This window comes from Quercus robur, chromosome 2 (genome assembly GCF_932294415.1).
Source record: "Quercus robur chromosome 2, dhQueRobu3.1, whole genome shotgun sequence".
Taxonomy (NCBI): Eukaryota; Viridiplantae; Streptophyta; class Magnoliopsida; order Fagales; family Fagaceae; genus Quercus; species Quercus robur.
The window spans coordinates 90,499,561-90,524,854 of record NC_065535.1 but is presented as its reverse complement, the minus strand read 5'-3'; the positions used below and the strand labels follow the sequence as shown (position 1 = coordinate 90,524,854).

At 40.8% G+C, this 25,294-nt stretch overlaps 3 protein-coding genes and 1 long non-coding RNA gene across 8 annotated transcripts in view; 3 read left to right on the top strand and 1 right to left on the bottom strand.

The window, feature by feature from the left end:
* Positions 1–21,903, bottom strand: part of LOC126715752 (uncharacterized) — a 61,051-nt gene extending 39,148 nt beyond the window's left edge. The window contains exon 1 of the long non-coding RNA XR_007651911.1: positions 21,801–21,903. This is a non-coding gene — a long non-coding RNA (uncharacterized LOC126715752). The remainder of the gene's footprint in view (positions 1–21,800) is intronic.
* LOC126715750 (glutamate receptor 2.7-like) overlaps positions 1–24,918 on the top strand; it is a 107,027-nt gene extending 82,109 nt beyond the window's left edge. For all 3 annotated transcript variants that reach the window (XR_007651908.1, XR_007651906.1, XR_007651909.1), the window contains exon 6: positions 24,779–24,918. The gene's annotated coding sequence lies outside the window, so the exon portion shown is untranslated. The remainder of the gene's footprint in view (positions 1–24,778) is intronic.
* LOC126715749 (glutamate receptor 2.8-like) lies at positions 7,640–25,086 on the top strand. Of its 2 annotated transcripts, XM_050416524.1 has the most exons (6): positions 7,640–7,933; positions 21,756–23,050; positions 23,361–23,445; positions 23,560–23,673; positions 23,799–24,208; positions 24,404–25,086. In XM_050416524.1, the coding sequence occupies exons 1-6, from the start codon at positions 7,654–7,656 to the stop codon at positions 24,941–24,943; spliced, it is 2,724 nt and encodes a 907-aa protein (XP_050272481.1). In that variant the 5' UTR covers positions 7,640–7,653; the 3' UTR covers positions 24,944–25,086. The 2 variants fall into 2 exon arrangements, with proteins under 2 accessions (XP_050272481.1, XP_050272480.1); XM_050416523.1 differs by having other exon boundaries at positions 23,361–23,673.
* LOC126715751 (uncharacterized) lies at positions 11,773–15,005 on the top strand. Of its 2 annotated transcripts, none has more exons than XR_007651910.1 (2): positions 11,773–14,309; positions 14,378–14,999. XR_007651910.1 is itself a non-coding variant. In XM_050416527.1 (2 exons), exons 1-2 carry the CDS (start codon positions 13,914–13,916, stop codon positions 14,933–14,935), a joined length of 954 nt encoding a protein of 317 aa, XP_050272484.1. In that variant the 5' UTR covers positions 11,773–13,913; the 3' UTR covers positions 14,936–15,005. The 2 variants fall into 2 exon arrangements, 1 of the variants encoding a protein (XP_050272484.1); XM_050416527.1 differs by having other exon boundaries at positions 14,378–15,005.
* Positions 25,087–25,294: the final 208 nt, after the last annotated feature.

The following is a 25,294-nucleotide window of genomic DNA, read 5'->3' as shown; positions in this document are numbered from 1 at the left end:
CCTATCAAACATAATAATACCAACCCACAGTAGATTAAACTTATGAGACTAACCGAGATAACAGCTGAGTGCTCCGTAATGTGCGTGAGGTAGTCATCCGAGATGAGAAACCCAAAATTAACCATCCAAGAGGGTTGCCGAGTAGTGAGGGACTTTGGCCGTGTTTTTGATAACATCTGGCCTCTGATCTGAGGACTGAGGTATGGTTGTACCGGACCCCAACACATTCGCATTAGTTCCCTTGGTAATGAGGATCCGAGGATAGACCGGGACTTTCATTCGGTCTAGGGATTAACCCAATTATTAATGGGTAACCCCTCCATGGGACAGAGTCCGGGGACCATACAATGTCCGGGTTGTGTCCAAAACTCAGTATTTTTCTTCTAAGTAGTTGGTTTTCCCATAGGCTTGAGTCTGAGGACCATACAATGCCTTGGTTCTGTCCAAAACTTGTAGTTTTTCCTTTTAAGTAGTTGGTTTCCCCATAGGCTTGAGTCCGAGGACCATACAAGGCCTTGGTTCTGTCCAAAACTCAATATTTTCCCCATAGGCTTGAGTCCGAGGACCATATAAGGCCTTGGTTCTGTTCAAAACTCAGTATTTTTTCTTTAAGTAGTTGGTTTCCCCATAGGCTTGAGTTCGAGGACCATACAGGGCCTTGATTCTGTCCAAAACTTGTAGTTTTTCTTTTAAGTAGTTGGTTTCCCCATAGGCTTGAGTCCGAGGACCATACAAGACCTTGATTCTGTCCAAAACTCGTAGTTTTTCTTTTAAGTAGTTGGTTTCCCCATAGGCTTGAGTCCGAGGACCATACAAGGCCTTGGTTCTGTCCAAAACTCGTAGTTTTTCTTTTAAGTAGTTGGTTTCCCCATAGGCTTGAGTCCGAGGACCATACAAGGCTTTGGTTCTGTCCAAAACTTGTAGTTTTTCTTTTAAGTATTTGGTTTCCCCATAGGCTTGAGTCCGAGGACCATACAAGGCCTTGGTTCTGTCCAAAACTTGTAGTTTTTCTTTTAAGTAGTTGGTTTCTCCATAGGCTTGAGTCCAAGGACCATACAAGGCCTTGATTCTGTCCAAAACTTGTAGTTTTTCTTTTATATCATTTTTTTTTAAATTTTCGAGAATTAGCCCCTCGACCAAGGTGGGGGGCGTTATCTTGATGTTGGAAGCCCCTAGAGCTGCTCGTGCCATTGACACTGCGAGGTGTAGCCCCTAGCGGAAATTTATGTCGGGACAACAACAGCGTGTTGCTGGAAATGGAGGAGCTTTCACAGACCCTTGTTTGACAGAGGCTTGACTCCGCCACCACCTGTGCCAACGCGTAAGCCTTCCCACAGACGGCGCCAATTGTAGGGACACAATTTGTAACGACCCATGAAATAGTGTTGGGTTCGCACGTTAAGGGCCCAAACAATACAATTTGTAGAGAGTGGGCTTGTGAGGCTAGGCCTTGGTCACCTAACAGCGGTTTAGCCATGATCAGCCATGGTGTCTATGGAAATTTACATGAAGGCAAATTCTAACGAGTTTAGCAAGATCTTCTTCTGGTGGCAACAGTGAATGGTTCCTGTTTTAGACCTTGTCCGAGGAGCTTCCCTCCCTCCCCTTTGGTTCTCCTTCCCTTTTATACTAGCGTTTATCCCTCTTCTAGTGTCCACGTGTCAGCTCTATTTTCTGGGGTTGAGACTTGTCCTATCAGCCCATACCTGGAGTGGTTGGGAGTAGTTGTAAAAGCTGGATAGCATGGTCGAAGGCCTGGACCTGTCAGACGCAGGGTTCTTTATTGCTATATTGACAGCTTTTTCCCTTGACCTGCCCCTGTACTGAGCTCGTCCTTTTTCTTTAGGTGTTCTATGGGATGCTGAGCGTGAGATCGTTCTCGGCCACATCCTTGGGCCTTTTTGGGGCTTTTATTATGCGTCCTTGGCAATAGGTCTCCTTGGCTTGGATCTTGGGCCCTAATGTAAAGTGGGCCGGAACCACAAATTCTTCGGCCCCACAATAGGCTTTTGTCAAATAACTTATGGGTAACTTTTTATTTATTTTAAAATTCCACTAATATTTGCAATCCTTTCTTTGCCTTTCTTAAAGAAGAATATTTTCTTTACTTAACATATGAATTTTATTAATTTGTGCATTGCACCAAAATATTATTATAAACTATGGTTGTGCTATATGATTATCTTTTCTCTATGTCCAACGTTTGCATTTTCATTGCACCAAGCGTTTACCCTTATTAAATACTTAGATAAATTGCATAATTCTCTATAATTTAGGGTAATTAAAATTAAACCCTATCTGGTTTCACCAAAAAAAAAATTTAAACCCTATATATTGAAAACTTTAATTAAAGTTACGAACTTCTTAAATTATTTAAATTCACACCATCAATGAGTTACTATTAACTAAAATTTACATAAGTTGTGACTAAATTCTATTGAAACACAAAAAATTGCTTCCATGTAAAATTTGAAGACATTTGATATACAATATAAGAATTTTGAAACTATAGAATAATAAGTTATTTAGTTAGTGTTATCAAAACATTCACAATAAAGTTAATATTAATTACATAAAGTCATATCTAAATTATATCATAATTATATCTTATACAATGTGGTTGCACTAAGTAAACATCCTCTCAGTAATAGCTCTTTTCCCCTACAAGTTGTTCTAATCAGAAAGTGGAAGTGGACTACATAATTATCCTATAAAGTTTTTGCTGTTCGTACTAGCTAATTGGCAGATTGGACCCAAGTCAACGAAATTTTATGGTTATTTGAAATAAGAATTTTTTTTTTCCTTTTTCAACAAAAGTTTATTGCTGTTCCGAATACAGTCAAGTCTTAACAACATGATGATACCTTTACAAACAAACAGTGATGACTGTTTTACTCTAGCTGTCAGGCAAAAATATAATAGCTGACCCTCTGTTGCATACTTCAACAAAATGGGAGAGAGTGAGTGAACATAGAAACAACTTTAAGAAGGGCAAGTAAAGAAATTAATGAGCTTACAATGAGTTTGGGTAATCATCCTCTATGCTTTAGTGCTTGTCATTGTAGCCAAATTCGATGGTTCATCAGGTTAATTTCCTGTTCACGGTTCAATCAAATCTTTCTTGTGCCATTCGAATATTACACCAACCCAAACCATATATAAGAGTTACAGTGCCAATGTATCTACTCAATGGATAGAAAATCATTTATAAGTTACATAAATCATACTTAGGTGTCCAAAATGTATCTAACATAGCCGGTAAACAAAGATGCTAGAAACCTCCATTTGATTGAAAAGGCAACATGATGCCAAGTAACATGGGCATGTTCGAGAAAAAAATACTGTAAAAAAATGTAATATAACTTATGTGAAAAGCGCAGTCTTTTTTATATCGAAATAAAACTAAATGGACCAATTTTATGGGAAAGCCTTCCATGAAGAGACAAGAGAAACAATGTGAGCCTTGAGTCTTGACTCTTGATCCCTGGAAGAGAAAAACAAATGGGCTTCCAGCCCAATCCGTGAGGTGTGAGAAAGGTGGACTGTGAGCCCATCAAATGAGATTGGCAATAATACTACCAATTTGTGATGACATAGCATGATGCAGGTTTAACTCCCCATTCCATAAAATGAAGCATAGCCCATAAGTTTGAATCACGATATGGAGAATATAGGAGCCATGAGCCCAACCCCTGAGGTGATGAAACAACGTTGCCATGAGCCGATTATGTGATATGTAAAAGGCCATGAACCTGTTCTATGAAGTGAAGAGTATTGAGCCCAACCCAAAAAAAAAAAAAAAATAAGGAGTTTGAGGTAAAGCCCAACCAGTATGGTTAGAGGAGAATTTGAGCTTTTCTACAACTTTAGTCCAAATACCATTCCTTCCCTGTCTAATAAAATAGTGTTGACATGGTATAGATTGCCCAATAACACCGCACCATGTTGCATGTGGGAAAATTCCCGGGTTCTTGTATCAAAAATATCGGTTGAGGGGGTTCACATCAAAGGCTTCAAGTTCAACTAATGGCCGTCAAGAAGTATTGGGGAGAAAATTAGGCTTGAAAATTGCTTATTTTCAGTAATTTATTTTTATAATTTGAGATAAAATAATAAAAGCTATCTTATTTAAAAAAAAAAAAAACTGAATTTGTATTATTTAAAATAAATTTGAGAAAAAAAAAGTAGAGTGAATTATTTAAGTAAAAAACTAGCTCATATCCGTTGCCAATGAGAATGCAATAGCCAGTAGTGAATGCTCTAATTCTAGGTGGGGTCTTGACTCTTGACTCTTGGGCAGTAGCCAGTAGGTGGTTTGGTTTGGCTGGGCATACTACTAAGTCTACTATATCTAAAGGAAAGCCATTGGTTTAAGCCTGTGCCTTGGTCAAGCCTGGCTTTCATGGGAATTGATGTTTGAACGTGGGGTTGGCCTTTCCGTGAAGAAATCCAAGAGTGAGAAAAGTCAAGAATATGATTGGATTCTTCCTAGCTTGTTCAAGTCCTTACCGTGTGAGAAGATTAAGAACCCCAGGTTTCAAAGTTATTAGACTTTCATAGCCGAAAATGTTTATACCTACTTAATTGTATTCATCTAAAACATGGCACATGCATGTCCATCCAAATCAGTATTAGAGTCATTGTTGATTAATAATATGAAGCTTCATTCCGACATTCAGAAACACGAGGCATTAATTAGTTTGTGGGTATTTCTTCTGAAATGACTAGTTAAATAGGATTATATCAAAACGAACTGAAAAGTCAGAATTGGAAAAATGAAGGTTACTACAAATACAATGTCTGGTTGTTTTGGTTTTCGAACCTGCTTATTGGACTTGCAAGCAAAATTTCTAGTCAAGGAATTGCCTGCCGTTGCAAACAAATAAGTTGCATATATACTAATACCAAACCAATTCCAACATATATAAAGGTGTAAAAGATGATAATAATAATAATAATAATAATTCTTTTTTGGTAAACAAGGCTTTTCATTCAACAGCTAAGCTGCCAAACCAGCAACAACAGAGTTTGCAGAACGATTATACATAGCGACAGCAAAATCTCAGCTAAGCAACAAAGAAAGCTCCAAAGGAGGATACACATAAGCAACAAATTAAGGAAAGTTTAGGAAAATTTTGATACCAACTTTTATGGAAAATATAAAATGTTGTTAAAAAAATACTATGTCCATAATATTTTCACAATTCTTTTACAACAAATTCTTAGTAACAAGTTGTTTATTGCTGTTATTGGTGGGCAAAAAAATCATTTTAGCAGTGAATTCAGATTAAAAACCTATAACAACCTGTCACGTAGGTAGTCAAACATGACAACATCCAAACCCCAAAGATTTAATTTTTTAAACTTTGGATCCTAACAGGAAAAACTAAAGAGTCAAACACAATTGTTTTTTAAAAAAAACCATGAATTGTTTGAATATTTAAAAAAAATTAAATAAGTTGATACTCTGTTAAGTAAATGGGATGTTTGTTCTAGGAAGGACCACATACTACAGGAATGTACTAGATAAACATTTTATTTTTTTTGGGGAAATATTCAATTTGAGGGGCCAAGTATAATTTTTCCCCAAATTTAAAATCTTAATCTTATGCACATACACACTATTTTTTATTTTTTATTTTTTATATAAAATAAAAAATCTTAGGGGTTCCCTTAGTCTAGAAATAGCTTCTTTTTTTTTTTTTTTTTTTTTTTTGGAAAAAGAGTCTATAAATAGTTTTGTCCCTTCACCTTCACCTTTTTACAATAAATTATTGGCATGTTGTAAAGTATTAGTTTTGTAGTTGTGATAAACTTCGTAACCTCTTTATGAATGGAGCGCATGGCAAGCTAAGACTTGAATTGGAAAATAAAGATATAAACAAACAGTATTTTATACCAATTTGGAAAATAAAAAGTCATTATTTTTGAATACTAAGTGATATTTAAATGTAAAAATTCATTAAAAGATAGTATATATATTAATCATTGTTTTATGTTTATCTATGACTTCGTGTTGGAATGGCTTGAATTTTAGCTTCGGAGGCTTGATATTACAAGCCAACATTAAATGATGTTGCTGTCTTGCATAAATTGTCAAAAAAGCAAGAACAACATTCTGACATGAAATCCAAAGTTTGCTTTCATCTTTTGTAGCCGAAATGGATCACTCATTGGCAATTAATGCTTACCATCTTCTTTGAATTGTAAAGTTCCATGTGCTGAAACTATTGACATTTCGGCTGAACATCTAACTATAAATAGATGGTGTTTTTGAGAGAAGATGCAAGAGAGCTTCTACTGAGATAGAGATAGCAAAGAGATTCTTCTGTGCGTGTGCAGAAGAGATAGGGAGCTAGAGTGTCTCGCAACTTTTGTCTAAATACAATAAGTTGTTTTCTATTTATTTGTGAGAGAACCAGATGTGTATTTGGGGTTTGGATTTGTGAGGGTGTCTTTAAGGTATTGTTGTAATCTCCAAAATTATAATGAAACTTTATTCTATTGCCTCCCATATAGATGTAGACATAGTGCCGAACCACGTAAATTCTTTTCTTTAAGTCATATTTTCTCTTCTCTACTCTTTAACTTTATGTAAATAGATCATTTCACAAATTTTCATAATACTTAGGTATAGTACTTAGGTACTGTTCCTTAGGTTTACTTCTCAAAATTTTGTCATAGGTAGTTGCAATGTTTCGAGCTATCACATAAGAGTGAGCCCTATGGTTGGACCCATGTGTGGGGCCCACCCACAATATAGTAAGAGCTCAGAGTACTGTTATGGAACTAGAAAATGCTAGGACTACAATTTTTGTCATAACTTGTTCACGTGGCAAGTTGTGAATGGTAAAGTAAAAGTACTGGATTTATGTGGGCCCACAACTCTACCACTTACGACTTATTATGTGAACAAGTTGTAGTCTTAGTATTACTCCAATGGAACTAAGTATTTTTCTCATTTTGAGCCTAAAAACCAAAGTCAATATGAAACATTTATGGCAATGATGCTGTTTCCAAACATATAGTACTTATTGGGCCCATTTGTGTGATGTAAGCTGCCCCAAAATTCCACATGGAATGTAAGCCATACATAAGTTAACGCGGAGTCTTCTCCATCTAGCAATTAGCAAAGGTTAGCTTGGCAATGTCCATGACAATGGTTAATTCATAGGTAGTGGCAATGTTTCAAGCTATCACAAAAGAGTGAGCCCTATGGTTGGACCCATGTGTGGGGCCCACCCATAATTTGGTAAGAGCTCAGAGTATTGCTATGAAATTGAAAAATGTTAGGACTACAACTTTTTCCACAACTTGTTCATGTGGCAAGTTGTGAATGGTAAAGTAAGAGTAGTAGGTCTATGTGGGTCAATAATTCCACCACTTACGACTTACCATGTGAACAAGTTGTGGTCTTAGCATTACTTCGATTGAACTATCTCAGTATTTTCCTCATTTTGAGCCTAATAACTAAAGTCAATATCAAACATTTAGGCAATGACGCTGTTTCCAAACATATAGTACTTATTGGGCCCATTTGTGTGCTGTAAGATGCCCCAAAATTCCACATGGAATATTAGCCATATGTCTATAAGTTAATACAGTTAACGCGGAGTCCTCTCCATCTAGCAATTAGCAAAGGTTAGCTTGACAATGTCCATGACAATGACAAACCAGAAGCCCCTACTTTCTAAATTCCAATCCTTTCTTTTGCTCAGTCTCAGCCTATGTGGTTATGAGCCTTTGGTGATGGCAAATGAGTTGATACCAGTTGGAGTAGTTCTTGATTTGAAGTCCCCAGTTGGAAGAGTGGCAGAGAGGTACATGTCCATGGCGCTCTCAGACTTCTATGCTGTGAATCATAACTATAGCACAAGACTTTCTTTCCTCACAAAGGATTCTGGGAATGATATAATTGCTGTAGCATCTGCAGGTACGGACGTAAAACTAAATGTTTCATACATATGCACATTATATAATATAAGCACAAGCTAGCTCTCACACACAAATGAAAACATGATAAGTTGAGCATATATTGCTCCACATGCATGATGAAATACCACTGGAAATGTGTTCCCCCCCCCCCAAAAAAAATTCTTGACAATAATTCATCTAAAAAGCAAAGAAAAGTGTAACATACAATAGGATAGTGCGGCCTACAAAGGTTCTTGTAAGAAGATTTTTATGATTAGGATATTTTCTAGGAATAAAATCCTTTTTTGTTTCAAAGTCCTTATCTTGTCAATTTTAATGTTAAGATTCTATCTTTTGGATCTATAGTGTACTATTGTGTAGTGTGTGTACATACTTATGTTACTTGGTAGTCTTTATGCTTTTAAAATTATAAAATTTAATTGCATCATGGAATGGATTCATTTTAAATGAAAATAACTATCATTATTTTCTTTTCCATTGACAACTTTAGAAAATGACTGCAAACCCTTGTCGTTATACTAACAAAATTGAACAAATGTATCTCACTCTCAAATAAAGCACCAAGAAAATTTGCTCCTCACGATACTAATGCTCCATTTGTTTTTTTGTAAAATATTTCACTAAAAATATTTTCATCAATTTATTTTGTTTGTTTTATTGTAAAATTTGGTCATACTTGAAAATATTTTCGGTTGACTGTGACTCCCCCCCCATCTAGTGGTCACTGGTCCAGTGGCTGGTCTAGTGGCTAGTGTTGACAGTTTGGTCATTGAAGCTGCTGGCTTGGTCATTGTACCTAAGCTACCGGTTTTGGTGGTTTGTGTTTAAAAAAAATTTATATATGTCACCAAATGCTTGAAAATATTTTACTAAAAATATTTACATATAAAATATTTTATAGTAAAACAAACAAATTATAACATACAAATTTTTGAATATTTATAGTCAAGTTCTGTTTAGGTCCTATAAATATATATCTTCACAGGGACAGAACCAAGATTTTCTCTTTGGAGGGCTAAAGCTTGAAACAAAAAAAAATTATCACATTTCAATAACAAGATATATACAAAATACTCAAAACTGTATTAATATATGAAAAATGTAAACTAATATCTATTCTTTCTTTTTTTTAGAAACAAACACACACACACACAAGGGAGAGGGAAATGAGTTTAAATACAAAGACACACCACAACTCCACTCAAAAGCTATGGTAATTTTTAAGGGAAGGTAGGGCAAGTTATACTACATACAACACATTCTTTTAAGCAATATGGGACAATTATCCCCCTTTTTTTTTTTGAAGAAACAAACACACATACAAGGGAGAGGGAAATGAGTTTAAACAATTATCACAAAGGCATTTCATAACTTCACTCAAAAGCCATGGTAACTTTTAAGGGAGGGTAGAGCAAGTTATACTACACACAACACTCTCTCTTAAGTAATGTGGGACAATTACCCTTTTTTTTAGAAACAAAAACACACACACACACACACACACACACACACATAAAAGGGAAAGAGAAAGGAGTTCTAACACAAATGTAATTAATATCTATTCGATTGGTAAAAGAAAAAATATGAAGAATAATTGTTTCCTAATATTTTTAAACTCAATAACATATTAAAATGGAACTCAATGTTATTTTAAATCCCAAAAATTATCTAGTTTTGATTTTGAGATAAGCTTTGTTGCGATTTTAATTTCAATGTACAAAATCTAAGAGTTCATTAAAAAATGTCATTTTCACATTTTGTGGCAGCGCCTAATTTTGACAACATTTATGATTGGAAAATTCACGTATTATAACTAAAAACTAACTAGTGTTTCCGAGTATATTTTTAAGAAAAAAGACCCAAACAAGAAAGGAATCAAATCATTTAGATGTAGTCAAACATGACAACATCCAAACCCCAAAGATTTAATTTTTTAAACTTTGGATCCTAACAGGAAAAACTAAAGAGTCAAACACAATTTAAAAAAAAAAAACCAAAAAATTGTTTGAATATTTAAAAAAAATTAAATAAGTTGACAAATAAATTGATAAAAAAAAAAAAAAAAACACTTAGGAATCTGTTAAGTAAATGGGATGTTTGTTCTAGGAAGGACCACATACTGCAGGAATGAACTAGATAACCATTTTTTTTTTTGGGGGGGGGGGAATATTCAATTTGAGGGGGCCAAGTATAATTTTTCCCCAAATTTAAAACCTTAATCTTATGCACATACACACTATTTTTTATATATAAAATAAAAAAATCTTAGGGGTCCCTTAGTCTAGAAATAGCTTCTTTTTTTCTTCTCCCTCTTTCTTTCTTTCTTTTTTCATTTTTCTTTTTTTTTTTTTGTGTGGAAAATGAGTCTAGAAATAGTTTGAGAGAAGATGCAAGAGAGCTTCTACTAAGATAGAGATAGCAAAGAGCTTCTCTATGCGTGCACACTAGAGATAGGAAGCAAGAGTGTCTTGCAATTTTTGTCTAAATACAATAGAGTGTTTTCTATTTATTTGTGAGAGAACCAAAGGTGTATTTGGGGTTTGGATTTGTGAGAGTGTCTTTAAGCTATTGTTGCAATCTCCAAAATTATAATGAAACTTTATTCTGTTGCCTCCTGCGGATGTAGACATAGTGCTGAACTACGTAAATTCCTTGTGTCATATTTTCTCTTCTATACTCTTTGACTTTACGTAAATAGATTATTTCACAATACTCAGGTATAGTATTATAAGGTGCTGTTTCTTAGGTTCACTTTTCAAAATTTTGCCATGTGGCTTTTTTTTCATCAGATAGAAGTGTATTTTTTAGTTAAGTAGCCACATGACAAAATTTTAAGAGGAGAACGTAAGTGACAACACTTAAAGGTACTGTATATAAGTTTTGTCTTATATATTAAGTGTTTTTTTTCACATGTGTATCATTTTTAGTAGTTGACTATATACCAAGTGAAACTTATGTCAATTTTGTTATTTTGATTAATATAATCTTTTGAATTTATTATGTAATTATCTCCTTCCTTTGTATAGTATAATGAATTACTGCAAAAAGAATTTGATTAATATAAAATTTTAAATTTATTATGTAATTAAGTTCTTTTGTTGTTTTTCCTTTTGTTAAAACTCTTGTTTCTTCATATTCTTTTTTCTCTTATTATTTTTATAAGTTATTGTTGGGGCATTATAATTCAACTCCCTACAACTGCTCTAAAAATAGGCCAATGGGGTGCTATGTCGAACGCCATAATAGATTTTGAGTATATTTTCCTCATCATCAATTGGTTTTGAGGTAGAGTGATATAGCTTAGGTTTGACAATTGGTATCATAGTAGGTCACAAGTTCGGGTCACTATTGCACATGTGTAGGTGATGGGAGTGGGATTATTAGGCAGAGGCCTAATGGGCCAAGTCTAACTAGAGACGGAGGTCAAGTTAGGCCAAGTCTCAATCAACTTATTGGTGCTAGGCTGCCACCCTTACCATCAGCTATAGCTTTTGGTGCAGTAGGTAAGCCGTCGGTCCTAACAGTTATGAACCAAATTAGACATTGATAAAATATGCTGGTGTATAGTTTCAACATGTTAATATTTTCCAGAATGTATTGATAAAGTTTATTATCAGTGTACTGTTGTTGTTATAGTAGTTGTTTTGAACATTGCCTGTAAAATTTCAAATTTCTAAGTGATGATACTGAAAACAATACCACCAATGAGTCGCACGCTCCTCACTCGATCGCAAACGGCACCTGCACAACGAAAAGGAATAACCTAGCAGAGAGCACCGGTGCGGTACCGGCCGAATACCCTCCGAAGGTCAAGTTAGAACTATTCTCGCTGCTCTAGAGTGCTAGAGAGGGTAAAATTACGCGTACCTTGGATCACGAGGGTGTTAAGGTTTTTATAGTAGCAAGGGTCATGCCCTTTTCCCTTAGAGTAGAAGTCTTTTCCTTATAGGAGTCCTTTTTGGGCGTATTTTTCGGGATCCTTTCCTTATAGGGGTTTCTTGAATATTCTATAGCGTGGGAAACAAGCCAATCCCTTACTTGTAGCGTGGGGAGCAAGTCATATTACTTTGTCCGTCAGCCTCAACTCATTTCCTTCAGCTTTAGACCGTCAGCTATTAAGACTGTCACGCTTAAAGACCGTCTGCTATGGCTCCGTCTGCTCTATGTATGGAAGATCGCACAGAACCGTCGGTCCGAGGCCAGACTCCTTTTATCCTTATCAGTTGCCCCCTACTCTACATGTTCGACGCTTACAACCGTCAGCATGTTGAGTTTTTTTTTTTTTTTTGAAACAGAAAAAGAACTATGAATGCCTCCTCGAGCTGCGAGCTTTTTAATGCAAGGTTACGTGTCGAGCGGTCGTTGGCCTCGTTTCTGGGCACGGACGTCGCCTCGCATTCCGTGCGTTTTTTCCCTTATATAAATATCACGCTTTGTTTCATTTTGTCATTTTAACTTCGCAGATCTTTTTATCAGAGAAACCGTCACTCTCGCTTACGTTTTGCTCCGTCAGCTCTTACCAGTACCGTCACACTTTGTTCCATTTACTCAAGATCTATTTCACCTGTAAGTTCTTCTTCCTCTCTTTTTGCTTCTTTTTTATTTTTACTTTTTGCCCAAGAATTTCTTTTATTGAGAACGTCAGTCTAGGAACTTAGGGTGTATCCGTCACTTGTAGGTAGTCAGATGTCAAGTGACGCGTCGAGTGATCAGTCGTCAGTCCGCGACGGAGCGGGCTACGACGAAGTCTTTGGCTCAGGTCAAGAGTCCGACGGCTTTTTGGAGTCGTCAGGAAAAGAAGCGTCCACCCAATCCTTTAGTGTTGATGTAGAGGACCGTGTTGAGGGAGTTAGGGGAAAGGTGTCAAGTGAGGTTGAGGTCGAGGGGATCGACGAGGAGGTTGTTGATGACGGGAACTGGGAGGAAGGTGACGAAGAGATCTATAGTGACGGAGCTAGGGATGACGGTAGCGAGGTTAGTAGTGACGGTAATGAGGATGAGGATGACGAAGAGTCCAGTGAGGGAACTTCAGGGAGTTCCGGAGGTAATCGTCCCTTCATCCTTCCAGAGGAGTGGGCCGTCAATAAATTTCTCCCCAAGATGAGCAACAGAGTTTTTTCTGAGTTGCGTATTCGCTTCCAGATCCCAGATCACATTCCCCTCCGTCTCCCTAAAAAGAATGAGAGGTGTTATACAGGGAGGACGGCTGATGTGGGGATGTATGATGCCATGTTCGCGGCTGGCCTTAGGCTTCCATTGACGGCTTTACACCGTCAGCTGGCGGATTTCTTAGGATTATCCGTCAGCCAGATCTCTCCGAATGCCTGGAGGATCTTTATTGGAGCTGAAGTTCTTTGGGGTCGCTTGAGTGGGGGGAACCGTCAACTTTCGATAGACGAGTTCTTTTACTGCTACCGACCTCAGCATAAAGTATCCGCCAAGGGGACATATCACTTTGCACCTCGTGAAAAGAACCTAAGATTAGTGTTTGATATGCCGGATTCGAATAGGAACTGGAAAAATAGATTTTTCTTCGTTAAAGGGACGGACTGGGTGTGTCGCCCAGATGAATGGGATAAGTTGCCCGGGGGTTATTTTGATAACACCTGGGCTTATATTAAGGAGTCAGGTTGCCCCCGTCTCTTTCTTTTTTCCGTCGCTTTTCATCTTTCAGGGAACTTTAACCGTCTCTTTAACACCGTTTATTTTCTTTTGTTTCAGCCGTCGCTCGTCCGGAGGTGTCTGACGAACAAAGAGAATTCATCCGTCGGATACTCACCATCCCACTTGAGCAACGTAGGTGTAGGGATTTGATAACCTTGGACACTCTACATTTGTATTGCGGTGGTCCGGAGCCGACTGTTGAAGCTCGGAAGTTGGAAGAATTTTCAAGAAAGCGTAAGTAAATGTAGTATTTTAATCCGTTGGTATTTTATTTTGTCTGTTATCACTTATCCGTCACCTCACTTCGTGCAGAGATGGAGGCTGCGAAACAGAGAGTGAGGGCCGCTGCTGCCCGTAAGAAGGAAGAGGATAAGGCCAAGGGGAAAGAGGGAACGTCAACCCCTCATTCTTCTTTGAAGGGTCCGATCAAGAGAAAAGCTGACGGAAAGGATGATCCTCCTTCCAAGAAGCCAACCGTCAGCCCTATGGACGTTCCTTCCAAGAAGTCGCCCTCCAAGTCTGGCCATGGTGCTGGGAAAGGGGTGATGACCTCTTCTGGCCCCGTCATTGAGGGCCCCCGTTCCTTGCTGACTCACAAGGATTACGCTGTCGAGGGGGTGGAATCCCTCATTAAACAGACGGATCTGGATCCTTGTGCCCAGCTTGGTACGGAGGACCTTGGAGCGTCGGCTTTCTTCGATATTGCACGGGTACGTTTCCTACTTTGATCAATCCGATATTTTCCTTGCTTAATAGCTGACGGTCGTGTTTCCATCAGGCCTTGGTCCGTGTCAAAGCTCTTCAGGACCGATGCGTGGCCAAAGAAGGCGTCGTCTCTCGGGTGAGGAGGCACAATTCCACCCTGATGGACCAGCAGGCGCAATACAAGGAGGCCGTCCGTCTCCTAAACACAGAGCTGAAGGAGGTGAAGGAGAAATTAGGAGAAACTGAGGGCCTTCAAAAGAAACTTGAGGAGGAGGTTGAGTCTCTGCGCGCGCAAGTACTGACGGCTGGGACTGACGCAGTGGAAAAGTTCAAGACCACCCAGTCCTTCATTGATTCCTGTGCTGACTATTACGGCACAGGTTTTGATGATTGTCTGAAGCAAGTAGCGTCAGCTTATCCGGAGCTGGATCTTTCTAGAGTCACCATGGATGCCTCCGTGCCAATGACTCCTGCTGCTGACAGAGATGACGAACCCCTCAGCTTGGATTTTTTGCTCAACGACGCTGGGGTCGTTTTGGCCCAGCCTGTTGCTCCTACTCCTGCTGAGTCTTCAGATCACATTGCTAAGGATAAAGCTGACGGGGTCTCCAAGGACGCTCCTGCCGCTTAATCCTTGTTTGTTAATTGTAATTTTTGAACAATGTATTTAAGTGCCCTTATGTTTTGTTGGGCTTTTTACTTGTAACTCTCCCCGTTGTCCGTTACTTTAAACATATACATTGATTATGACTAATTTTAATGAGACCGTTATCTCTTTTTCATTTAGCCTTTTTCGATTAGCTCGTCATCTTTACAAGCTTGTTGGTTGGAGAGACTTATTTGTAAGTAGTTATTATTTTTTGTTTTTGGTAAGACCGTCAGTAAGTTGACCGTCAACCATATAAATTTTTCATCCATTGGACCGTCAGTTTTGAGGGCCCGATTCATATGAGAACTCTATTTATTGGACCGTTAGCTTTTAGCTTTAGCTTTTTCGGTCCGTTATTTTGATGGCCATTAGCCTCGATGCCTTTTGACATCTCTGTGGGTCCGTCGATTTTGAAGGCTCGATCCATATGATAACTCTATCTGTTGGACCGTCAGCTTTTAACTTTAGCCTTTTCGGACCGTTATCTTTATGGCCATTAGCCTTGATGCCTTTTGACATCTCCGTTGGTCCGTCGGTTTTGAAGGTTTGATCCATATGATAACTATCTATTGGACCGTCAGCTTTTAGCTTTAGCCTTCTCGGACCATTGTTTTCTCTGGCTTTTTTAGCCTTGATGCCTTAACATCTTTCATTAGTCCGTCAGGTTTTTCCTTGGTCCGTGAGTTATGGACTTAGTCGTTCTTGGGTCGTAAACTTAGTGGACCGTCGGAGGAAAGATATACTTCAGTGATTTCTGAATAAAACTCCTCTTATTGCCATGCATTTAAATAAAAGTAATTAAAACCAAACCCTGCCCCTTGGGCTAAAAAAAAAGTATTGTTGCGAAAAAACTAAAGTAAACGATAAATCTGAGGAGTTAAACTATAATTTGCTGAAAAAATAAAAGAAGTTGGTCTTCATGCTGCTGCTTCTATTGGTAGTACTTCCGTAGGTGCTCGGTGTTCCATGGATGTGGTAGCTTCTGTCCCTCCAATGTTTCAAGGTGGTAAGTACCTTTTCTCTGCCACGACGAGATTCGGTAAGGACCTTCCCAATTAGGGCCGAGTTTCCCTTGGGTAGGGTCCCTAGCGGCGCCCATGACCTTCCTAAGAACAAGGTCTCCGACTTGGAAGTCTCTGTGTCGGACCTGAGAGTTGTAGTATTTGGCCATGCGATCCTGGTACCTAGCGAGCCTTTGTTCTGCTGCTGCCCTGATCTCATCCACTAGGTCGAGCTGTAGTCGCATAGCTTCATCGTTTTTGTCCTCATCATGGTTGTGTACCCTATAGCTTGCGAGTCCGACTTCTGCCGGGATGACTGCTTCGCTTCCGTACGTCAAGCGGAACGGTGTTTCTCCTGTTGGTGTTCTTGCCGTCGTTCTGTATGCCCATAGTACACTTGGCAATTCTTCGGGCCATATACCCTTTGCCCCCTCGAGCCGAGTCTTGATGATCTTGAGCAAGGATCGGTTTGTGACTTCGACTTGTCCATTAGCTTGAGGGTGGGCGGGGGAGGAGTAGTGGTTCTTTATTCCCAACTGTGAGCAAAAATCCCGGAAATGGTCGTTGTCGAACTGTCTCCCGTTATCCGAGACAAAGACTCTAGGAATGCCAAACCTGCATACGATGCATCTCCAGACGAAGCTCCGAACGTTTTTCTCCGTAATCGTGGCTAAAGCTTCAGCTTCCACCCATTTCGTGAAATAGTCGATGCCTACTACCAGGAATTTCAGCTGCCGCATAGCTGTAGGGAATGGTCCCATAATGTCTAATCCCCATTGTGCGAACGGCCATGGGGCTGTCATTGGGGTCAGCTCTTCGGTTGGTTGTCTAATAATATTGCTGAACCGTTGGCATTTGTCGCAGGCCCTGACATAGGCTTCGGCGTCCTTCTGCATGGTGGGCCAATAATACCCTGCTCGTACAAGCTTGTGTACCAATGATCTGGACCCTGAGTGGTTTCCGCAGATTCCTTCATGTACTTCTCTCATGACGTAGTCCGCCTCTTCCGCACCCAAGCATCTCAGATACGGTCGGGAGAAACCTCTCTTGTATAGGACGTCTTTTATCAGGACGAACCTTGCCGCCTGGACTTTAAGTTTCCTTGCAACTTCCTTCTCGTCCGGTAAGACCCCGTTTTTTAGGTACGAAACCAACGGCGCTGCCCAGCTGCTGTCGGAGCATATTTCCTGCATATTGCTGAGATCTATTAGCGGGGAAAGCTGTACAAAGGAGAGTACATTACCAGGGACGACCATTCGTTCTGCTGAGGCGGCCTTCGCGAGACGGTCTGCTCGCTCGTTTTCTTCTCTGGGAATCTGGATGATTTTGGCTTCTAGGTCGCCCACTCTTGTCCTTACTTCGTCAAGGTACTTCTTCATCTTTTCGCTCTTGCACTCGTAGTCTCCATTTATCTGGTTGGTGATGACCTGTGAATCGCAGTAGACGACTACCCTTGCGGCTCCTGCTGTTTTGGCGAGGTCGAGTCCTGCTATCAGTGCCTCATATTCTGATTCATTGTTGGTGGCGGGAAAGTTTAGACGGACCATACATTCAATGGTGTCTCCTTCAGGTGATAGTAACACAATGCCGGCCCCTGCGGCTTGCCTGTTGGATGATCCGTCCGTATGTATGCTCCATTGAGGGGACTCTACTGCCCCCTGGTCCTCGTCATGGGTGAACTCAGCTATAAAGTCGGCGACAGCCTGTCCCTTGATGGCGGTCCGCGGACGATACTGAATATCAAATTCGCTCAGCTCGATCGCCCATAATGCCAGTCGGCCCGCGGCATCGGGGCTGCTCATTGCTCGCCGTAAAGGCTTGTCAGTCAGGACATTTACCGTGTGAGCTTGGAAGTACGGTTTGAGCTTTCGGGCTGCCGTAACCAATGCGAAGGCAAGTTTTTCCATCGGCGGGTATCTTTCCTCGGCACCGCGAAGCGCTCGGCTTGCGTAGTATACGGGTTTTTGCACTCTTTCTTCTTCTCTCATCAGGGCTGCGCTAACAGCTGCGGGGGAGACGGCCAGATAGAGAAAAAGCTCTTCTCCCGGCTGCGACGGGCTCAACAACGGTGGAGAGGAGAGGTAAATCTTCAATTCTTCGAACGCTTGCTGGCATTCGTTGGTCCATTCAAAGGATTTTTTCAATGTCCGGAAGAAGGGCAAACACTTGTTCGTTGCTCTCGACACGAACCTGTTAAGTGCCGCTATTTTTCCATTTAGGCTCTGCACTTCCTTTATACTTTTTGGCGGTGTCATTTCCATAATGGCTCGGATCTTATCCGGGTTCGCCTCGATTCCCCTTTGAGACACCATGAATCCCAAGAATTTTCCTGCCGTTACTCCAAAGGCGCACTTCCCTGGGTTGAGCTTCATATTGTAGGAGCGGAGTGTATCAAATGTTTCTTTGAGATCTCCTAGATGATCTTCCTCCCTCCGGCTCTTAACTAGCATGTCGTCCACGTAGACCTGGACATTCCTCCCAATCTGTTGTGCGAACATTTTGTTCATGAGCCTTTGGTACGTTGCGCCTGCGTTCTTGAGGCCGAAGGGCATGACCTTGTAACAGAATAGGCCTTGGCTGGTTACGAATGACGTTTTCTCCTGGTCGGCTTCGTGCATTCGGATTTGGTTGTATCCCGAGAAAGCGTCCATGAAGCTCAGCAACTGGTGTCGGGCCGTGGAGTCTACTAGGACATCGACCCTGGGTAGGGGGTAGCTATCCTTGGGGCAAGCTCTGTTAAGGTCGGTGAAGTCCACACACATCCGCCATTTCCCGCTCGCTTTCTTCACCATTACTACATTTGCTAACCAGTCGGGATAGTATACTTCCCTGATGAAGCTTGCTTCCCGTAGCTTTCTGACTTCCTCTGCTATGGCTAGGTCTCGCTCCGGGGCAAACACCCTCTTCTTTTGTCTGACGGGTGAAAAGGCGGGCGACACATTCAGCTTATGCACCATGATTGAAGGATCTATTCCTGGCATATCTTCATGACCCCATGCGAATACGTCTTGATTTTGCCTAAGGAATGTTATGAGCTCTTGACGGGTCGTGGGGTTAGCGAGTGTTCCAATTTTGGTCGTTCGGCCAGAATCGGAACTGTCAAGGGGTATTTCTTCTAGCTTCTCAACCGGCTCCGTTACCGTTCGGTGCTCTTCTATACTTAAAGTCTGAACCTGATCCTCCATTTCCACCATGGCTATGTAACATTCGCGCGCGGCCATCTGACTCCCGCGCAACTCCCCTACTCCGTAGTCAGTTGGGAACTTAATCATTAGGTGGTAGGTGGAGGTTACTGCCTTCCATGAGTTGAGCGTGGGTCGCCCGAGGATAGCGTTGTAAGCTGATGAGCAATCAACAACCAAGAATGTCACGTCCCTGGCTATCTGTTGGGGGTAATCACCCACAATTACGGATAAGGTGACCGCGCCCAATGGGAATACTCGGCTCCCGCCGAAGCCGACTAGCGGGGCATTTGTTGGGATCAGTCGCCCCCTGTCGATCCTCATCTGCTGGAACGCGGTGTAGTATAAGATATCTGCTGAACTGCCATTGTCGACGAGCACCCGGTGCATATTGTAATCTCCTACACGCAAGCTGACGACGAGTGCGTCGTCATGTGGATGGTGAAGGCGTCGTGCGTCTTCTTCTGAGAATCCGATTATGGGACCTTCTCTTCTTGCTATCTTCGGCACAGCTCCCGTCAGTTGAACATTCTGTATCATCCGGAGATAGGTCTTACGGGCCTTCTTGGATGACCCGGCAGCGGTCATCCCTCCTACGATCATCCTTATATCCCCAATTGGGGGCCTTGGTCGCTCATTGTCCCGTCGGGGGTGCTGGTCTTGTGCGGGGGGATCCGCCCTCTCCTTGCTAACGAATCTCTGCAGCTTTCCTTGTCTAATAAGGGCTTCAATCTGCTGCTTGAGGTCATAGCAATCTGCTGTGTCGTGGCCGTGGTCGCGGTGGAATCGGCAGTACTTATCTCGGGAACGTTTGTTGGGGTCACTCTTCAGCTTTCCTGGGAACGTCAGCGATTCCTCGTCCTTGATCTGCATAAGGACTTGATCTATCGGGGCTGTCAGCGGAGTGAAGCTTGTGAACCTTCCCCCAGGGGGTTTAGGGCGTCTTTCGTCCCTTCGGTCCGCGGTTCTTGCCTTCTTTCGGTTTTGGTCCTGCAGACCGTCTTCCTGCCGTTCTCTTTTTCTAGGCCTCTCTTCCCGAGCTAAGAGTGCATCTTCAGCGTTCATATACTTTGTGGCACGATAAAGCACTTCTGACATAGTTTTTGGGTCGTTTTTGTATATGGAAAACAAAAACTTGCCCTTCTTCAAACCATTTGTAAATGCCGCGACAAGTATCTTGTCGTCAGCTTCGTCGATCGAGAGCGCCTCTTTATTAAAGCGGGAGATGTAGGCTCTTAGAGTTTCGTCTTCTCGCTGCTTCATACTCATCAAGCAAGCCGTAGACTTCTTGTACCGATGGCCTCCAATAAAGTGTGCGGTAAACTGAGCGCTGAGTTCTTTGAAGGTGCTGATGGAGTTTGGGGCCAGTCGACTGAACCAAATTCTTGCTGCGCCCTTTAGCGTTGTAGGGAAGGCCCTGCACATGATGGCGTCCGCTACTCCTTGAAGGTGCATTAGAGTTTTGAAGGTCTCCAGGTGGTCCAGTGGGTCCTTGACCCCGTCATAACTGTCTATCTGCGGCATGCGGAACTTACTTGGCAACGGGTAGGAGTTGACGGTAGTGGTGAACGGCGAGTCCGTTCGGTTGACAAGGTCGTCAAGGTCGCTCGATACTCGTCCCTTGAGAGCATTCATCATAACCTCCATTTGTTCCTTCATGGCTTGCATCTCCGCGAGAACGAGGGGCGGAGCGGTTTCCGCGAGGGAGGGGATGCTCGTGTTCTGTCGTTCAGGTTTGCTCGGGGCGTTGCTGGCCTGGGGTCCTTCCTGGTTTCTCCTGTCAGCGCTGGTTCCTTCCTGCTCTGCTCCTTGGTTGTTGGGAGCTGCATCCTTCTGTCTCAGTTGCTCTTCTAGGTCGTGATTTTGCTTCGTGAGGCGCTCCACGGCGACGGCGAGAGTCCTCACCTGTCTTTCAAGCGCGGTTGTAGGAGTTTCTTCTTCTTGAATGTCGTTGTTGGTCGCCATTGAGCGAGTGAGTACCATGTAACTCTCTTGTCTTGAAAGCGAGAACGTGCTAAAGCGCTTCCCCACAGACGGCGCCAACTGATGATACTGAAAACAATACCACCAATGAGTCGCACGCTCCTCACTCGATCGCAAACGGCACCTGCACAACGAAAAGGAATAACCTAGCAGAGAGCACCGGTGCGGTACCGGCCGAATACCCTCCGAAGGTCAAGTTAGAACTATTCTCGCTGCTCTAGAGTGCTAGAGAGGGTAAAATTACGCGTACCTTGGATCACGAGGGTGTTAAGGTTTTTATAGTAGCAAGGGTCATGCCCTTTTCCCTTAAAGTAGAAGTCTTTTCCTTATAGGAGTCCTTTTTGGGCGTATTTTTCGGGATCCTTTCCTTATAGGGGTTTCTTGAATATTCTATAGCGTGGGAAACAAGCCAATCCCTTACTTGTAGCGTGGGGAGCAAGTCATATTACTTTGTCCGTCAGCCTCAACTCATTTCCTTCAGCTTTAGACCGTCAGCTATTAAGACTGTCACGCTTAAAGACCGTCTGCTATGGCTCCGTCTGCTCTATGTATGGAAGATCGCACAGAACCGTCGGTCCGAGGCCAGACTCCTTTTATCCTTATCACTAAGTAATTTACTGTTGCAATGAAATCCAGCACTAGATTTAATGAAGAATGAAGAAGTGCAGGCCATTATAGGACCTCAATGGTCAGCACAAGCTAAGTTTGTGATAGAACTTGGACGCAAAGCTCAGGTTCCCATCATTTCCTTTTCAGCCACAAGTCCTTCTCTTTCTCCATCCCAAAACCAGTTCTTCATACGAACAACTCAAGACGACTGCGTACAGGTTAAAGCCATAGCAAACATTGTTGATACTTTTGGTTGGCGGGAAATTGTCCTTATTTATGAAGACACAGATTATGGCAATGGTTTAATTCCATATTTGTTGGATGCTTTACAAGAGATTGACACTAGGGTGCCTTACAGAAGTGTCATTCATCCATCTTCTAATAATACCGAAATCATCAAAGAGCTTAACAAATTAAAGGCAAATCATGCAAGAATATTTCTTGTGCACATGACTGCTTCACTTGGCTCAAAGCTCTTTGTACGTGCAAAAGAAGCAGCTATGATGAGCGAAGGGTATGCATGGATCCTCACAACAGGTTTATCATCTTTGCTAGATCCTATGGGCTCAAAGCTTATGGACTCAATGCAAGGGGTATTGGGAATAAGGCCATACATACCACCGTCTAAACATCTAAAAGATTTTGAAAGAAAATGGAAGAGAAACTTAACCTCAATCAAAATAAAGAGCAAGAGTACTACTAGCTTAAACTTCTTTGGATTATGGGCATATGATACAGTTTGGGCATTAGCTATTGCAGTGGAGAAGGCTGGCTGCATAGTGCATTCTAGCTTCTTGAAGCAAAATGCTAGCAACAATAATGTCGATCTTGCAGCTCTAGGAATTTTTGAAATGGGTACAAGGCTTCGCAACACAATTCTAACTACTAAATTTCTAGGCCTTAGCGGAAATTTTGATTTGGTTAAGGGGCAGTTGGAGCCTTCAGCCTTTGAACTATTCAATGTGATAGGAAGAACAGAGAGGATTATTGGACATTGGACCCGAGAGACAAACTTAACTTCAAATGAGAATCTCTCAAAAAATCAATTTTCAAAGGACAAACTAAAACACCCTATTTGGCCAGGAGACACACCAGAGCAGCCGACAAAGTTAAGGATTGGGGTTCCAGTGAAAGAAGGTTTTCTAGATTTCGTGAAAGTGGAATGGGATCCTTTTATCGTATCTGGGTTCTCCATTGATGTGTTTGAGGATGTGCTTCGCGCATTACCCTTCCACCTTCCTTACATGTATATTCCTTACGCGAATGAAACGAGGCAAAGTAACGGGACATACGATCAACTTCTTGGGGAAATTAGTACTCTGGTGGGGTTCTTTTTTTTTTTTTGGCTAATGACTAGATGAATAAAAATCTGCTATCCTACTAACTGTTATTTTATTTTTCTATTTTAAACTTTTTTTTTTTTTTTTTTTAGGGAGAATCATAAACTTTTTTTTACTTTATAAAGAAAAAATAAATAAAAACATGTAGTAAAGCTATGATAAGTGAAGATAGAAGGGAACACTTAAAGTCGGATAGTTGGTTTTTATTCATTTTAAGTGCGTGTTAATTAATTATTTCATTTAACATTTTTCAAAGTCGATAATAGATAACTCTCTCTTTCTCTAAATGCAGAACTACGATGCAGTTGTTGGAGACACAACAATTGTAGCTAGGCGCTCGTTGTATGTTGATTTCACTTTACCTTATACAGAATCGGGTGTGTCGATGGTAGTTTTGATGAAAGATGATGAGAGCAAAAACTTGTGGATTTTCTTGAAGCCACTAAGCATTAATCTATGGTTAACAACTGGTGTAGCATTCATGTTTACAGGTTTGGTAATATGGACTCTTGAACACCGAGTAAATAATGATTTTAGAGGCCCTCCAGAGCAACAACTTGGCTTGATTTTCTGGTTCTCCTTCTCAACACTGGCCTTCGCTCATAGTAATTCTCTCTCTCTCTCTCTCTCTCTCTCTCTCTCTCTCTCTCTCTCTCTCTCTCTCTCTCATATTTAAATACATGAATATTCTTTATCCATGTGTATATTAACAATAATTTAATGATAATAGGGGAGAGAGTGGTAAATAATTGGTCAAGATTTGTGTTGATCATATGGATTTTCTTGGTACTCATCTTGACTCAAAGTTATACAGCAAACTTAACCTCAATGTTAACTGTACAAAGATTGCAACCTACATTTGTTGATGTAAAAGAGATTATAGAGAAGGGTTATAATGTTGGATATCTAAAGGATTCCTTTGTTAAGGGGCTCCTAATAGATCAACTAAGTTTTAATGAGTCCAACTTAAAGGCGTATGCGACCCCAGAGGAGTATCATGAAGCACTGTCAAAGGGAACTTACAATGATGGGGTTGCAGCTATTTTTGACGAAATCCCCTATATTAAGCTCTTCCTTGCAAAGTATTGCTCTAGGTACTCCATGGTTGGGCCCATCTACAAAACTGATGGATTTGGCTTTGTGAGTCTCTCTCTCTCTCTCTGGCTCACCCCAAAAAAATACACCCCTATTATTCTTTCTTGTTTACAAATGCAATAAGAATGCGATAAGACCAACAAGCAACAATTTTTTTAGTAAGGCCTCGATTGGTGTATTATTCTATCTTCTTCTTCTTCTTTTTTTAATATAATATAATTTTATAACATGTTTCTTCAGGCCTTTCGAAGAGGATCTCCTTTGGTCCCTTACATTTCGAGGGCAATCTTGAATGTCACTCAGGATAAACATAAAAGCCTAGAATATGAGAAGAAGTACTTTTCAAGTCAAACTACCTGCGAAGATCAAAGTACTACAATCTCTTCACATAGTCCTAGTCTTGGTCTGGACAGCTTTGGGGGCCTCTTCATCATTGCAGGAATCGCTTCCTTGGTCTCACTCTTGGTTTATGTGTTTAAGTTCTTTTACTCATATTGGCCTGTTTTGAGTGACGACAATCCTGCTGACTCTTGTTGGTCCAAATTAGTTAAAATGGCAAAACATTTTGACCTGAAAGATCTCTCTTCATATACCTTTAAGGGAGAAGAATCGAAGGTACATGCTCTAGCAAGTCCTGACATTTTTGAACCTTCACCTAGTATTGATGATATGCAGAATCACACGAGGAATTCCACTGAAGGATCATATGACGACGGAAATCTTTCTTCAAGTTCAAGACATGGTGATGCATCTATGCAAGATGTGCCCAATTCAACATAGACATGGTTTTCTGCCTAAATCTTTAAGATGAACTCATTCCCCTAAGCTTGGTTCATAATTTATTACCTAAAAATTATGTAAAATATATCATATGCAATATAATAAACTATATCAATTTTATCAATCACAATTACATTGATTAACTATCTTCTTTTTGCAAGAAGAGATTACATTTTTTTTTTTTGGTCATGGTTCGAATTCCCTTCTGTGCTACTCTAGATTCTATTCAGAATCCTCCACAAGGATTCAGATCTAGCTCTGTTTGTTTTAGCAATAATATTTTCTAGAAAATCAGTCATTTTTCAAAAAATGTTTTCTACAAAACTGTCTCATTTTTCTATGTTTGGTAAT

Bases quoted from the DNA above. Each gene is read 5' to 3' on its own strand.
- LOC126715751 (XM_050416527.1), top strand. From the start codon at position 13,914: ATGGAGGCTGCGAAACAGAGAGTGAGGGCCGCTGCTGCCCGTAAGAAG. The intron at 14,310-14,377 runs GTACGTTTCCTA...TGTTTCCATCAG, and splicing joins CTTTCTTCGATATTGCACGG to GCCTTGGTCCGTGTCAAAGC.
- LOC126715749 (XM_050416523.1), top strand. From the start codon at position 7,654: ATGTCCATGACAATGACAAACCAGAAGCCCCTACTTTCTAAATTCCAA. The intron at 23,674-23,798 runs GTAATTCTCTCT...TAATGATAATAG, and splicing joins AACACTGGCCTTCGCTCATA to GGGAGAGAGTGGTAAATAAT. The intron at 24,209-24,403 runs GTGAGTCTCTCT...ATGTTTCTTCAG, and splicing joins AAACTGATGGATTTGGCTTT to GCCTTTCGAAGAGGATCTCC.